The sequence below is a fragment of the Ornithorhynchus anatinus genome, chromosome 21 (genome assembly GCF_004115215.2).
Source record: "Ornithorhynchus anatinus isolate Pmale09 chromosome 21, mOrnAna1.pri.v4, whole genome shotgun sequence".
In the NCBI taxonomy this organism is placed as follows: Eukaryota; Metazoa; Chordata; class Mammalia; order Monotremata; family Ornithorhynchidae; genus Ornithorhynchus; species Ornithorhynchus anatinus.
Window position 1 is genome coordinate 22,239,513 of NC_041748.1, and position 14,158 is coordinate 22,253,670.

Here is a 14,158-nt window from a genome sequence, read left to right on the forward strand (position 1 = left end):
GGCGCTCCGCACACGGTGGGCGCCCGATAAATACGACCGACGGACCCGTCGACCGTCCGGGCGCCGTTCTGAGCCCGGGACGGTACGACGACCCAATCCCTGCCTCAGAGGAGGTCGACGTCTAACGGGAAACGGGGACGCAAAATCGATTACGGACGGAGGAGAAGGGCAGGACGGACTCTCAATCGGGAATTGTGACGTTTAAGCATTTATTAGGTGCCAAGCGCCGTATCCCGTATTTCTCCTCGTCTCGCTTCACGCCGTCGAATCGCTTCCGACCCGGACGCGTCTCTCCCGGGACGTCCCGCTCTCCAGCCGCCATCGTTCCGGGAGTGGGTCCGCGGAGTTTTCTCGGTCTGAATCCGGAAGCCGTCGCCCATCGCCTCCTTCCGCGCGGGAAACCCGAATCTCCGTCCTCGGCTCTCTCCCGTGCCGCCGCCGCCCGGCACGGGGGAGTCCCGACGTGCGGCGGGTGGCCTGGCGCTCGCCGGCCACCGGCCGACCCGGGAACGGAACGGACGGGCCTCTGCTCGACTCTCCCCTAGTCGCGACCGGTAGAGGACTGGAAGCTCTCCGGGTATTTATCTTGGCCCTTCGTAATCGGGTCACACAGCCCAGTGCGGGGCTCAGAGCCTAAGGGAGGAGAACAGGTACCGAATCCCCATTTTACGGATGAGGTGACCGAGGCGCAGAGAAACCAAGGGACGCGCTTAAGGCCGCACAGCAGGCGGGCGGCGCGGAAGGGCTCAGGACCCAGGTCTCGCAGTCTCGATCCCCATTTTACGGAAGAGGTCACCGAGGCCCAGGGAAGCCAAGCGACTTGCCCACAGTCACGCAGCCGACGGGTGGCGGAGCCGGGATCGGGACCGTATAGCCAATAATGATGACGATGTTGGTATTTGGTAAGCGCTTACTATGCGCAGAGCACCGTTCGAAGCGCCGGGGGAGATGGGGGGGGTCATCGGGTCGTCCCACGCGAGGCCCACGGTTAACCCCCGTTTTCCAGACGAGGGGAGGGAGGCACGGAGGAGTGAGGTGACTTGCCCCCGGTCACGCAGTTGGCGAGAGGCAGAGCCGGGATTCGAACCCACGACCTCCGGCTCCCCAGCCCGGGCTCTTTCCACTGGGCCACGCTGCTCCCAGAAGTCTCGTCATTTATACCGATGCCACCGACGCCCGTCGACTGGTTTTCGTTTTGTTGCGGCTCCCCGTTCCTAGACTCCGAACCCGTTGCCGAGCTGTGCTTTCCACGCGCTTGGTAGAGTGCTCTGCGCACAGTAAGCGCTCAGTACACACGGCTGAACGAACGGCCCCGCGACCTTCCGGTCTGTGACCTTTACAGACAAACGCAGAGGGGGACGGGTCACTCTTGGAAGGTCTCTGAGGGGAAGGTTTTTTCGAGGACAATAATCGGAGCCTGCTGCGCGTCAGGCGTAGAGATGAGCGCCGGGGTGGAGACGGGCAGATCGGGTTGGACGCGACCCCACCCCACACGGAGCTCGCGGTCTTGATCCCCGTTTTCCAGACGAGGAAACTGAGGCTCGGAGAAGCGAGGTGACTCGTCCGAGGTCACGCAGCGGACGAGTGGCGGAGCCGGGACTGGAACCCAGGCCCTCCCGACTCCCAGGCCCGTGCCGGGCAGCGGAGCGAAGGGCGGGTTGAGCGGGGGGACGGGGAGGCAGGGAGACCACTGAGGCGAGCCAGGCCCCGACCAGCCGACGGGGCCTAGGATGGGGCTCGGTCGGAAAGAGGGGCAGGATTTAGCGTCAGATCGCGAACGGGGGGGGGTCGCAGCTCCGCAGTGAGGGACGACGGCTTTACGCTCCTCGTTTTGGTATTTGTTAAAACGCCTATCGTGTGCCAAGCACTGTACGAAGCACTGCGGCCGATACAGGATCGTCGGGTCGGACACGGGCCGGGAGCCCCATGCGGGGCGGGGCTTGATCCCCAGTTTTCAGATGAGGAAACTGAGGCAGGGAGAAGCTAAAATGCCTTGCCCGAGGTCACCAAGAAAACAAGGGGCAGGGCCAGGATCAAAACGCAGCTCTTCGACGACCGAGGCCCAAAGTCTCTCCACGAGAAGCAGCGTGGCAGAGTGGATTGAGCACCGGCCCGGGAGAAAGGAGGTCACGGGTTCCAATCCCATCTCCGCCACTCGTCTGCTTGGGCAGGTCCCTCCACTTCTCCGGGCCTCGGTTCCCTCATCTGTAAAACGGGGTTTGAGACCGTGAGCCCCGCGTGGGACGGGGCCCGGGTCCGACCCCATTTGCTCGTCTCCACCCAGCGTTCGGTACAGCGCCTGGCGGCACACAGTAAGCGCTCAACGGACGCCACGGTGATCGTAATTATCACGATTAGACCCGGGCGATCCTCCTCGGGGGCGGGGAAGAGGTCTACCGACTCTCCCGAGCGCTTAGCACAGTGTTCCGCTCCTACTAAGCCCTCGGCAGAGACCCTTGACTGTTGGAATTTATTTCCACTAATGTCCGATTCCCCCTCTGGACCGTCAGCTCCGCGTGGGCAGGGAACGGGTCTGCTTCCACCGCACGCTCCCAAGCGCTTCCTACGGGGCTCTGCACGCACGGAGCGCTCAATAAATACGACCGAACGGATCGACGAGGTCGAGGGGCTGGGTTTGAAGGGGTCGACTGGGATGAGGAAGGGAGGGGGAGGACTGGGGAGGGGAGACGAGGGGAAGAGAGAACCGCAAGGCCAGACAGACGCGGCCCTGGCAGAGAAACACGTCACGTGACAGAGCGGGCCCCAGAAACGGCAATTCGGTGCGCTCCCTTGCTGCCGGGAGAAACGCCTTAGGAAAATGCGGACGGTGATGATGACGATGATGATGGAGGGGAATCTGGGAAAAAAAAAAAAGCAACAAGCGTCCGGGAAGGTGCCGCCCGCATTCGTGGGCAAGGAGGGAATATCAGGCAACCTCAGGCGTCACCCCCGCCGTCGCGGAAAACCGACTTCTTTCCCCGGGATTTCTGGGAACCCCAGCAGCGACTTGTTTTACGACGGAGGGCACGGCGTTCCCGGAGCCGGCCGGGGCGGCGGAGCGCCGATCTCGGCTCGGCCGGTTGAAGACCCGGGCTGGGCAGGAAATGACCGAGACCCCCCCGAATGCCCAGCATAATAATAACGGTATCTGTGAAGGGTTTACTGTGTGTCGAGCGCTGTTCTAAGCCCTGGGGTAGACGGAAGCTAATCGGGGGGGGGGGCGCACGGACCCTGTCCCACGTGGGGCTCACAGTCTTTGTCTTGGTTTTACAGACGAGGAAGCCGAGGCCCAGGGAAGAGAAGCCACTCGCCCGAGGTCACGCGGCAGACGAGCGACGGAGGCGGCATCAGAATCCGGGTCCTTCGGACTCCCGGGCTCGTGCTCTAACGACTAGGCCGTGCTGCTTCCCGGAGGCTTGGGCTTCGTTTATTCGGTCGGATTGGAGCGTTTCCCGTGCGCGCAGCACCGTGCTCAGCGCTCGGGGGAGGACGCTATGACGACCGACAGAAACGATCCCATGCCCCCCGTGAGCCGGAGGCCGTCGGACCGGCGCGATTCTCCGGCCCGTGGTCGGTCCCGGCCCCGCCCACCTACTCTGCCGGCGGGAAGCCGACGGGGGACCTCCGCCTCCAACCGAGTTTTAATAGGGGCTCGGAACGACAGGGAGCAGCCGTTTCTCGAGTCTTCTTTTCGAGGTGGTCTTCTCCGGGCCCGTCGGTCCCGTGAACGAGCGGCTCCGGATACGTCCGTCACGACGGGAGGGCGGCCCCCGGAAGCAGACGGTGACCTGCGAGGGCTACCTCGGAAGAAAGCGAAGTTCTTCTCCCAAAGACGGTCCCTATTCCGAGGCGGCCCGGGGCCGGCGAATTTAAGGTGCCGTAAAAGACCGCGTCGCCTCTGAGCCCGTTCGCCGTTGGGAGAGGCCGTGCGGGGTGACCGGCGGGGTTTTTTGTTGCGGTGCGACGGAGTCGAGGTCGCCGGGGGAACCGCCTCCGCGTGGCCTCACCTGAAACTTTCGACCCGATTAGCCCGTTACCGTACCCGGCTCTTTGGCGTTTTTGGAAGAAGCCAAGAGTACGTGGGCCGTGAGCAGCCCTCCCGCCGAGAGGCTGGCTCCTGAGGGTCGCCGCCGATAACGATCGACGGCAAATTACGAGCGCCGCATCCGTTGAGCGTTGACGCCGGGCCAGGCGTTACGTCGGGGCCTCCGCGTGGCCCAGTCGAGAGAAGACGGGCCCAGGGGTCGGAGGGACCTGGGGTCTGATCCCGGCTCCGCCAACCGCTTGCTGGGTGACCTCCGGGCAGTCATTCATTCATTCGATAGTATTTATTGAGCGCTTACTACGTGCAGAGCGCTGTACCAAGCGCTCGGAACGGCCGGGGAGGGGACGGTACGACGACAGACACGTTCCCCGCCCCCGGTGAGCTCACGGTCTAGAGGGGGAGACGGACATTAACAGAAATAAGCAAATGACAGTCCCGTACGTAAGCGCCGGGCGGGCTGGGGGCCGACGGGGAGGACAAAGGAGGCAAGACGGGGCGACGCGGAAGGGAGTGGGAGAAAAAGAAGGGGCGGGGGCTTAGTCGGGGAAGGCTTCCCGGAGGAGATGGGCCACCGTTAAGGCTTCGGAGGGAGGGGACGGTAACCGTCTGGCGGATCCGAGGAGGGAGGGCGTTCCGAGGCCAGAGGCGGGACGTGGGCAAGGAGGCGAGATAGGTGAGCTGGGGGGCCGCTGAGAAGGTTGGCGTCGGGGGAGCGAAGCGTGCGGGCTGGGTTGGAGTCGGTGAGACGCGAGGCGAGGCAGGAGGGGGCCGGGGGGGGGGGGGTCTGACCCACTCTCACGCCGCCCCGTAAACCACCGCTCCACGACGGCCGTCACGATGCGGCTCGCCCGCTCCCCTCTGGCCGGACGTCCTCCTCCCCCGGCCTTTACGCGCACCCGCACGTGAAGTATGCAGCTCACACAGACAGAGCCCGTTAATTTCTTCTCGCTCCTCATCTCGTACCGAGGCCGGCCGCCGCGGCCGTCAGCGGGCGGTGGCGTGCCGCAGCGGAGGTCCGGGATGCGCCCCGCCTAATCGAGAGGCGGACGGAGCCCGGGCCCGGGAGTCGCTTGTGTGACCTCGGGCCGGTCGCTCCTCGGGGCCTCGGTTCCCTCATCTGTAAAACGGGGGCTGAGAGTGGGAGCCTCACGTGGGACAGGGACCGTGTTGGACCGGATTAGCTTGACTATTAATAAAAAGGGTATCTGTTAAGCACTTACTACGTACCAGGTATTGTATTCATTCGTTCGTTCGTTCAGTCGTATTTATTGAGCGCTCACTGTGTGCAGAGGGGGCTGTACCGAGCGCTTGGAAAGTACAGCTGGGCAACGGACAGACGCCATCCCTACCCGAAACCGGGCTCGATCGACGGGGTGGATGCAAGCAAGTTGGGACGGACACAATCCCTGTCCCACGTGGGAGTTCACGGTCTCAGTTCCCATTCTACAGGTGAGGTAACAAGCGCCGAGAAGTGAAGTGACTTGTCCGAGGTCACGGGGCAGGGAATGGGCCTATTGACTGGTCTACGTTACTCTCCCAAGCGCCGAGTACAGCGCTCCGCACACAGTGAGCGCTCAATAAATACGACCGAATGACTGACCAGGATCAGAACGCGGGGCCTTCTGACTCCCGGGACCGCGTAGTATCCACTAGGCCGTGCCCGGTGCTTAGTACAGTGCCTGGCATATAGTTAAGTGCTTAACGCTATTAAAAAAAAAAAGCCTCGCCGCCCCTACTTTCAGGGGTTGAGCGGCCAAAGGCGGTTATAACAGTGACGATGACATTCGACGATGACATCTCCCCCCGTTCTGAGCGCTGGGGGGAGACACGAGGTGATCAGATTGTCCCCCGGGGGGGGCTCGGCGGCTTAATCCCCATTTTCCAGAGGGGGTCACTGAGGCCCAGAGAAGTGAAGCGACTCGCCCGGGGTCACACCGCCGGCAAGCGGCGGAGCCGGGATCGGAACCCACCACCTCTGACTCGCAGGCCCGGGCCCTTCGGGAGAGAGAGAGGCGCTGGGAGGGGCGGACCAGGTCATCAACAGAAGTGCCGTCGGCCTGTCTGAGGACGCCGTAAATCGATGAGCCGGACCGAGGGTGAACGAGCCCGGGATTTATGGACGTGCGGCAGTTCAACCGGACGGCGCTGAGCGGGCCCAGATCGACGGCGGCGGCCCGGACTTCCTTCTCCTCCTCCCTTCCCGGCAGCGGAGGGAAGCAGTCCCAGCCTCTGCGGTTGCCGGATTTCAGGCTCATTAAGGGGGAGGAGGGTGATTTATTAGCCCGCACCGCCGGACCGGGCCCTGAACGTGCCTGCTTTTCCCTCCGCCCCCGGGACGGTAGCCGGGGGGCATCCCCGCTCCCTCCCGCATCCGTTCGTTCCATCGCATTTACCGGGCGCTTCCTGGGTGCAGAGCGCCGCGCTGAGCGCTCGGAAAGGACGGCTGGGCGACGGAGAGGGGCGATCCCTGCCCACAGCGGGCTTACGGTCTAGAAGGCAGACATCGGAACGAGGAAACGGGCAGCGGTATGAAGAGACAGAATTACAGATAGGCGCACGTCGAAACAAGTGAACGGGCGTTAAATAAACAGATTTATAGATAGGCACATTTATACGCAAGTGATGTGGGGGGGGGGGGGCAAAGGGAGGGAGTCGGGGCGACGACGCGGAGGGGAGCCGAGGAGAAGGGGGGGCTTCGTCTGGGAGGGCCTCTTGGAGGAGGTGAGCTCCGAAAGGGTGATCGTTTGGTGCGTTTGGGGGGGGTCTCCCGGCCCCCGGGGAGATGGACCAGGTGGGAAAGGATTTCGAGCCGGGCGGCGGTGAGGGAACCGAAACAACGCGGCCCAGTGGGTAGAGCCCGGGCCCGGGCCCCGGAGGATCCGGGTTCTCATCCCGGTCCCGCCGCGGCTCTGCCGGGCGACCTCGGCTGAGTCACTTCGGTTCGACGGGTCTCAGTTACCTGGCCTGTATAATGGGGATTCAGACCGTGAGCCCCAAGCGCTTAGGACGGTGCTTGGCGCACCGTAAGGACTCAAGAGATGCGACCGAACGAACGGATGACAGGGACTCTGTCCACCCTGATTAACTAGTTTCTACTCCAGTGCTCAGTACAGTGCCCGGCGAGCAAGACAGAAGCCGCGGGCCTTAGGGGCAAGAGCCCGGGTTCTAATCCCGCTCCGCCGCTCGTCTGCCGGGTGACCCCGGGCAAGCCACTTCACTTCTCTGGGCCTCGGTTCCCTCGCCTGTCGAACGGGGATGAAGACCGTGCGCCCCACGTGGGACATCCCGATGACCTCGTTTCCACCCCGGCGCTCGGAGCGGGGCTCGGCACACAGTGAGCGCTTAAGAAATCCCGGCTCCGCCACTCGTCAGCTGTGTGACCCGGGGTAAGTCCCTTAACCTCTCTGTGCTCTCGGTCACCTCATCCGTAAAACGGGGATGAAGACCGTGAGCCCCCCCCGTGGGACATCCCGATGACCTCGTTTCTACCCCGCCGCTTAGAACGGGGCTTAACAAATACCGACATCGTCGTCGTCATTACTGTGAGCGCTTCGACAGTATATTAAAAAAGGAACCCCCAGAGAAGAATCCAGACGGCGTCCGGGGGCTACGTGAGGGCCGACCTGACCCTCGGGGTCGCCTAACCGTGGGCCAGTGGCTCTTCCCGGACCCTCGCTCTCCATCTAGAACGCATTTCCCCGTCATTTATCTCATCATCCGTCTCCTCCGCTTTACCGTGAGCTCCTCGAGGGCGAGGATCACGTCTGTCGACTCCGATCCTCTCCCGGGCGCTCGGGACGGTGCTCGGCACACAGCCGGTGCTCGAATCGCGCTGCCGACGGACCGGCTGACGGACCTGCCTTGTGACCTGACAAGCTCTCCGTGACGGAGCCCGAACCGCAACTTTAATTCGATCGGTTTTTTCGGTGGATGCCAAACTGGGCGCGTTAGGAAGGGGTCATCCAAAGGATTCTGCGAGCTAATCCAAAGGATTCGAGATAAATTCCATCAAAAGCCCCCTCCAATTAACCGGAAGCAGTGTGGGCCCGTGTTGGGAGGCCGGGCCTGGGAGCCAGAGGACCTGGGTTCTGGTCCTGGCTTCACCGCTTGTCGGCTGTGCGATCTTGAGCGAGTCGCTTGGCTTCTCTGGGCCTCAGTTTCCTCATCTGCAAAATGGGGGGGGGGGGGCGGTTCAGATCGGGAGCCCCATGTGGGACAGGGACTGCGTCCAACCTGACTGGCGCAACAGGGGAGCAGCACGGCCTAGTGGATAGAGCCGGGGCCCGGGAGTCAAAAAGATCTGGGTTCTCATCCCGGCTCCGCCACTCATCTGCTGGCTCGGGCAAGTCCTTTTACTTCTCTGAACCTCAGTTACCTCATCTGTAAAATGGGGATTAAGACTGAGTCCCTGTGGGACAAGGACTGTGCCCAACCTGAGTAGCTTCTGCCTCCTCCGAGACTTGGAACCGTCAGTGCTTGACACGTAGTAAGCGCTTAACGGACATTATTATTATTGTACCGTAAAAAAAGAGTATTCGTTAAGCACTTACAATGTGCGAAACACTGCACTGCTGGGGCAGTTACAAGCTACTGGGGTTGGGCGCAGAGCCCCTGCCCCCCACGGGGCTTCCCATCTAATACCCGGGTTTGGCCAAGGATCGGTGAGCCTTCCGGGCATCGGAAGCGATCGCGATACGGTGGCATAAAGGTGCCTCCCCGTTGACCGGGATTCGACCCGTCACTTTAAACCTTGACATTTTTCCCCTCCCCAGCTCGACCTGTCCTTTCAGTGCTTGTCTGCTGTGTGACCTTGGCCACGTCAGTTCACTTCTCTGTGCCTCAGTGACCTCATCTGGAAAATGGGGACGGAGACGGTGAGCCCCACGCGGGGACAGGGACTGTGTCCCACCCGATTCGCCCCAGGGCTTAGAACGGTGCCTGGCGCACAGGAAGCCCTGGCAAAGAGCATAATTTTTATCACGAGGCTGTAGACACCATAAATCTCACAGAGAAGAGAGTAGGAAGGCGTTCCAGGAAATCCCGGTTATCCGTGAGCCTCAGACATTCGGCAGCCCGGAGGTCTGCCAATCGAGCCGCGATGAGGTCTTTTCTCATCCTCGTCGGGGTCGCTCCTTTAAGCCGAACCCCCAGAAGGGAAACGCCCCTCGGAATCGCCACGGCAAGGGTCAGAACCCAACCCCGAGCAGCGTAGCTTCGTGCCGAGATACCGGGACCTGGGTTCTAATCCCCCGTGGCGTGACCTCGGGCAAGTCACTCCACTCCTCTGCGCCTCAGTTCTCTTGTCTGTAAAGTGGGGGGTTCGATACCCGTTGTCCTCCCTGCTTAGACCGTGAGCACCCTCGGGGACAGGGGCTGAGTCTCCCACCTGATTATCTTCTATCTACCCCAGTGCTTAAAACGGTGCCTGACACGCGGTACGTGCTCAACAAATACTACTTTTGATGGTATTATTCTTAATGTGTCATATAATAGTGGCAATTGCGGTGAGTCCACAACAAGCTGCCTTATTAGTGACTGTTTGTGCGATTCCACGGAGGACGAGGAGGAGGGGAGGGGCCGAGCCCACCTGAGACAGGTGATTGCTGCCCTGTGGGGGGGGGTGGAAGGGCAACAAGGAGGGAGGTGTGGCCTTCTCTCCCTGCTCTACCCAGTAATAGGCCTGGACCGATCAGTGGTGGCCATGAAGAGCCACAGCTGTGAGGCCGAAAGCAGATAAAAGGCGGTGGGCGGGCGGGAAAGCGAGCGTTCGATGCAAGAGAAGTAAGGAAAGAAGGAGGTCGCTTGGAAGCAGAGAAGAAGCATCGCCAGAAAGGGCTCCTCGGACCGGCAGAATGGTATCGGGCCCTTCGTGGCAGAGTGTATGTGCCGCTCCTTTTGCACGCTGCTGAAACTACGTAAAAAGCTTTCCGCCGTGACCTTGGCGGTCAGTGGTGTGGTTGGACTCCTGTGGGTCACTGAGGCTCCCCTTGAAATCAGGAGAGTCCCGGTTGGTAACAGTAATAATGTTGGTATTTAAGCGCTTACTACGTGCGCTGTTCTAAGCGCTGGGGCAGATGCCGGGTAATTGGGTTGTACCGCGTGAGGCTCCCGGTCTTCATCCCCTCTTTCCAGAAGAGGTAACTGAGGCCCAGAGAAGTGAAGTGACTTGCCCACAGTCACCCAGCTGACAAGTGGCGGAGCTGGGGTTTGAACCCGTGACCTCTGACCCTCAAGCCGGGGCTCGTTCCACTGAGCCGTGCTGAAGCTGGAGAGGCCTGTGATGATGATAAGAAGAAGATTCAAATGCCAAAGAAAAGCCAATAGGCTGGAATCCTAGTGCTGCATCTCTTTCAGGCCTGGAGAAGTAATCCTGTTGATGAGGGAAATAAACAAGAACAAAGCCATTTCTTTGAGCGGCCCTAGAATCCCGTCGCTTTAGCGAGCCGGGTGTTTCAACCGCAGGAAGGGAATTAAAAAAAAAAAAAAAATCAGGCCATTATCCGCTGAAACACACGGGCTCATTAAGAAACTGCTCTCTGCAAGGCAAAAGGTGAAACGCTCTCTTCCTGCACGCAGTAAGTCCCTTTGTTGACGATCTGTGAGTATCGGATGTTTAAGGGTCATCTGTGTACGATACAGTATAAGTTAGTCTATTAAATATTTATTGGCACTAAATCGGGATGAACTGATGATAAGTTGGGACGGGGGGGGTGGAAAGACAGCAAGGCCGGGAATGAGGAAGGTCATTCGATGGCATCTGAGGGCAGCTATCTCCTGGGCAAGTTGCTTCACTTTCCTGTGCCTCACTTGCCTCATCTGTAAAACGGGGATTTAAGACTGTGAGCTCCACGTGGGACAGGGACCGTGTCCGGGCGGATTAATTAGTATCTACCCCAGGGCTCAGAACGGTGCCCGGCACGGTGAGCGCTTTAGCGAGTATCATAATTACGACTGTGTGGAGCGCTCTACCGGGCACTTGGGAGAACAGGACGCAACAGAGCTAGCAGCTCAGCAGGGTGCTTTGCGCAGGGTAAGCGCTTAACGGAGGCCATCATCATTAGCAGATGCATCGCTGCCCACAAGCTCACCTGCCACAGGAGGAGGCAGAGGGGAAAAATCAACCCAATTACAGAGAAGTACGAGAGCCCTGGGGAAACCAGGGTTCTGCCTCAGCCACTGGGCCTCCTCCGTGGCCTCAGGCCGTCTGAGCCTCGGTTTTCTCATCTGTCAAATGGGGTTAACACCCCCGTCTTTCCTCCCGCTTAGACGGCGAGCCTCTTGTGGGACGGGCGTTGGGACCCATCTGATGACTCTGTATCTATCTACCCCGGCGCTTAGCAGGGGTAGCTTCATACAGTGTCGGGCCCCTAAGTGCTTACCATAAACCACAATTATTACGATGATTATGATGCCGTGGTGGTTGGGAAGTCTTTAATGCCATTACGATAAAGCCCTCTCTTTCTCCCATCTGTCCCCCTCTTGCACTGGAATCTGTAGCCCTTAAGGACTTGGTATTTACTCTACCGTGTCCTCATCCTCTTTTGTCCCCATCAGTGATTTATTTTCCAAGTCCGCTTCCCCCTCTAGTCTGTGAGCGCCTCAGGGGCTGGGAATAGGTCTTCCAACACTACTGAATCATTGTCTCTTTTCCATCGCATTTACTGAACGCTCTCTGTGTGCAGAGCACCGTACTAAACGCTTGGAAAGTCCAATTCAGCGACAGATAGAGACCATCCGAGCCCACGAGGGGCTCACGGTCTAGAAGCGCCTAGTACAGTGTGCGGCGCACAGACAGTGCTCAGTAAATACCAGTGGATTTATCGTCGTCAATAGGACTAAAAAGTGAAAGACTTGATCCATGTAATCTTAGTTTACCCTGGCTGTGGATTCATTCGACAGTCCCTTTCAAATATTTTCGGTTCTTTTATCTTTAAATCCTTTGGAGATTATTCTATATTTTAAATTCACCGCTTCTAAGGGAGATAGATCAAACTGAAATCCCCTAACAGACCTGGGGCGTTTTCCAACAGAATGGTTTGTATTTACCAAGGTGACCTAACCTTGTAAATCAGTCGACTGTATTTATCGAGTGCATACTGTGCGCACAGCACTACACAGAGCGTTGGGGAGAAGACGACGTAACAGGCACATTCCCCGCCCACGACGAGCTTACGGTCTAGAGGGGAAGAGACGTTCGTATAGAGGAAAACACAGAGGCGAGTGGTGTGGGGCTGGGGGGCGGGCGATGAATCAAGGGAGCGGGTCGAGGCGACGCAGGCGGGAGCGGGAGAAGAGGAAGGAGAGCTTCGTCGGGGAGGCCTCGGGGAGGAGATGAGCCTTCGGTACGGCTTTGTGGCGGGGGGGGGGAGCGATTGTCTGTCGATTTGAGGAGGGAAGGAGTTCCAGGCCAGAGGTTCCCGAGTCCATCACTGGAGGGAACCAAGAACCGACAGTATCCAAGCACACGTACCTCAGGCTGACAAATGAGTCATTAAACTCCCCTTAATTGGAACAAGTTCGTTGTTTTTTTTTTTCTGCCCCTACCTCGCCAGTGACCCTCCGAAACTATCACCGGCTCCCATGGCTTCAATTCCCGCCGATACGCAGATGATGCCCGATTCTATAGCTCCAGCCCTAATTTCGCTCCCTCTCCGCAGTCTCGCTTTTTCTCCTGCCTTCAAGATATCTCTACCTGGCTGTCCCGTGGACACGTCAAACTTCACGTGCCCGGAACGGAGCCCCTTATCTTCGCACCCAAACCCCGTCCACCACCACCCTGATCTTCCCCTCACTTTTTGGACGGCACCACCCTAAACTCCTTGGCTCACAAGCCCGTGAAGTTGGCTTTCTCCATGACTCATGTCTCATTCCACCCACGTATTCAATCGGTCACTAAATCCCGTCGGTTCAACGTCCACGACGTCACTGAAATCCACCCTCTCCTCTCCACCCGAACTGTTACCGTGTCGATCCGAGCAATCATCCGACCCCATCTTGACTACTTGATCGGTCTCCTTGCTGACCTCCCCGCTTTCCGTCGCTCCCCGATCCGGTGCGCGTTTCTACTCCGCCGCCCGCATTCTCCTACAAAAACGTTCAGTCCACGTCGCCCCGTTCCTCGAGAACCTCCAGCGGTTGCCCACGTACCAGTGCGGCTCGGAGGAGAGGGCCCGGGCCCGGGAGTCAGAGGTCGTGGGTTCTAATCCCGGCTGTGCCACTCGTCAGCTGTGTGACTCTGGACCTCAGTTTCCTCATCTGTAAAATGGGGATGAAAACCGTGAGCCCCACGTGGGACAGACCGATGACCCTGTAACTCCCCTTGCGCTTAGAATAGAGCTTGGCACGTAGTAGGGGCTTAAATGGCATCGTCATTATTATTTCCTCCACGCCCGACAAAAGCTCCTCACCATCGGCTTTAAAACACTCCACCATCTTGCCCCCTCCGACCGCTCCCAGCCTGCACGCTTTGCTCTTCTGATGCCAACCTTCTCACTGTCCCTTTGCCAAACTCTCACCCGCATCCTCCCTCTGGCCTCGAGTGCCCTCCCCCTTCATTCAGAAAGACCACCGCCCTCCCCACCTTCGGAAGTCTTATTGTAGGTCCGTCCCCTCCGAGAGGCTTTCTCTAACCAAGCCCCCGTTTTCTCTCTTCCCACTCCCTTCGTCATCACTCTGATTTGCTCCCTCCGTACACCCCTTCCTCAGCCCCACGCCCTTCAGCTCCTACCTGTCACTTATTTTATATACGACCGTCTTCCCCTGTAGACTGTAAATTTGCCGTAGCCCGGCGTAGCGGCTAGAGCGTGGGCCTGGAAGTCAGCAGGCCATGGGTTCTAATCCCAGTTCCACCACTTGTCTGCTGTGGCCTTGGGCCGGTCACTACACTTCTCTGGGCCTCGGTGACCCCATCTGGGAAATGGGGATTAAGACTGTGAGCCCCACGTGGGACAAACTGCTCACCTTGCATCCTCCCCAGCGCTTACAACAGTGCTTTGCACCCAGTAAGCGCTTAACAAATGCCGTCATTATTATTATTATTATTAACTTCTCTGGGCCTCAGTTACCTCATTTGTAAAATGGAGAGTGAGTCTGCGAGCCCCATGCGGGACACGG

General features: G+C 59.4%; 1 protein-coding gene across 6 annotated transcripts in view; it reads right to left on the minus strand.

The window, feature by feature from the left end:
* The window catches only part of NF2 (neurofibromin 2), a 73,595-nt gene that overhangs the window by 41,765 nt on the left and 17,672 nt on the right, over positions 1–14,158 (minus strand). The window contains exon 1 of one of the 6 annotated variants that reach the window (XM_029048921.2): positions 13,008–13,170. The exons of 4 other annotated variants lie outside the window; for them this stretch is intronic. In XM_029048921.2, coding sequence (XP_028904754.1) covers positions 13,008–13,028 — 21 coding nt within the window. In that variant the 5' untranslated portion in view covers positions 13,029–13,170. Of the gene's footprint in view, positions 1–13,007; positions 13,171–13,192; positions 13,240–14,158 lie in introns of those variants that run through there. One more of the 6 variants, XM_029048922.2, reaches the window with a different exon arrangement.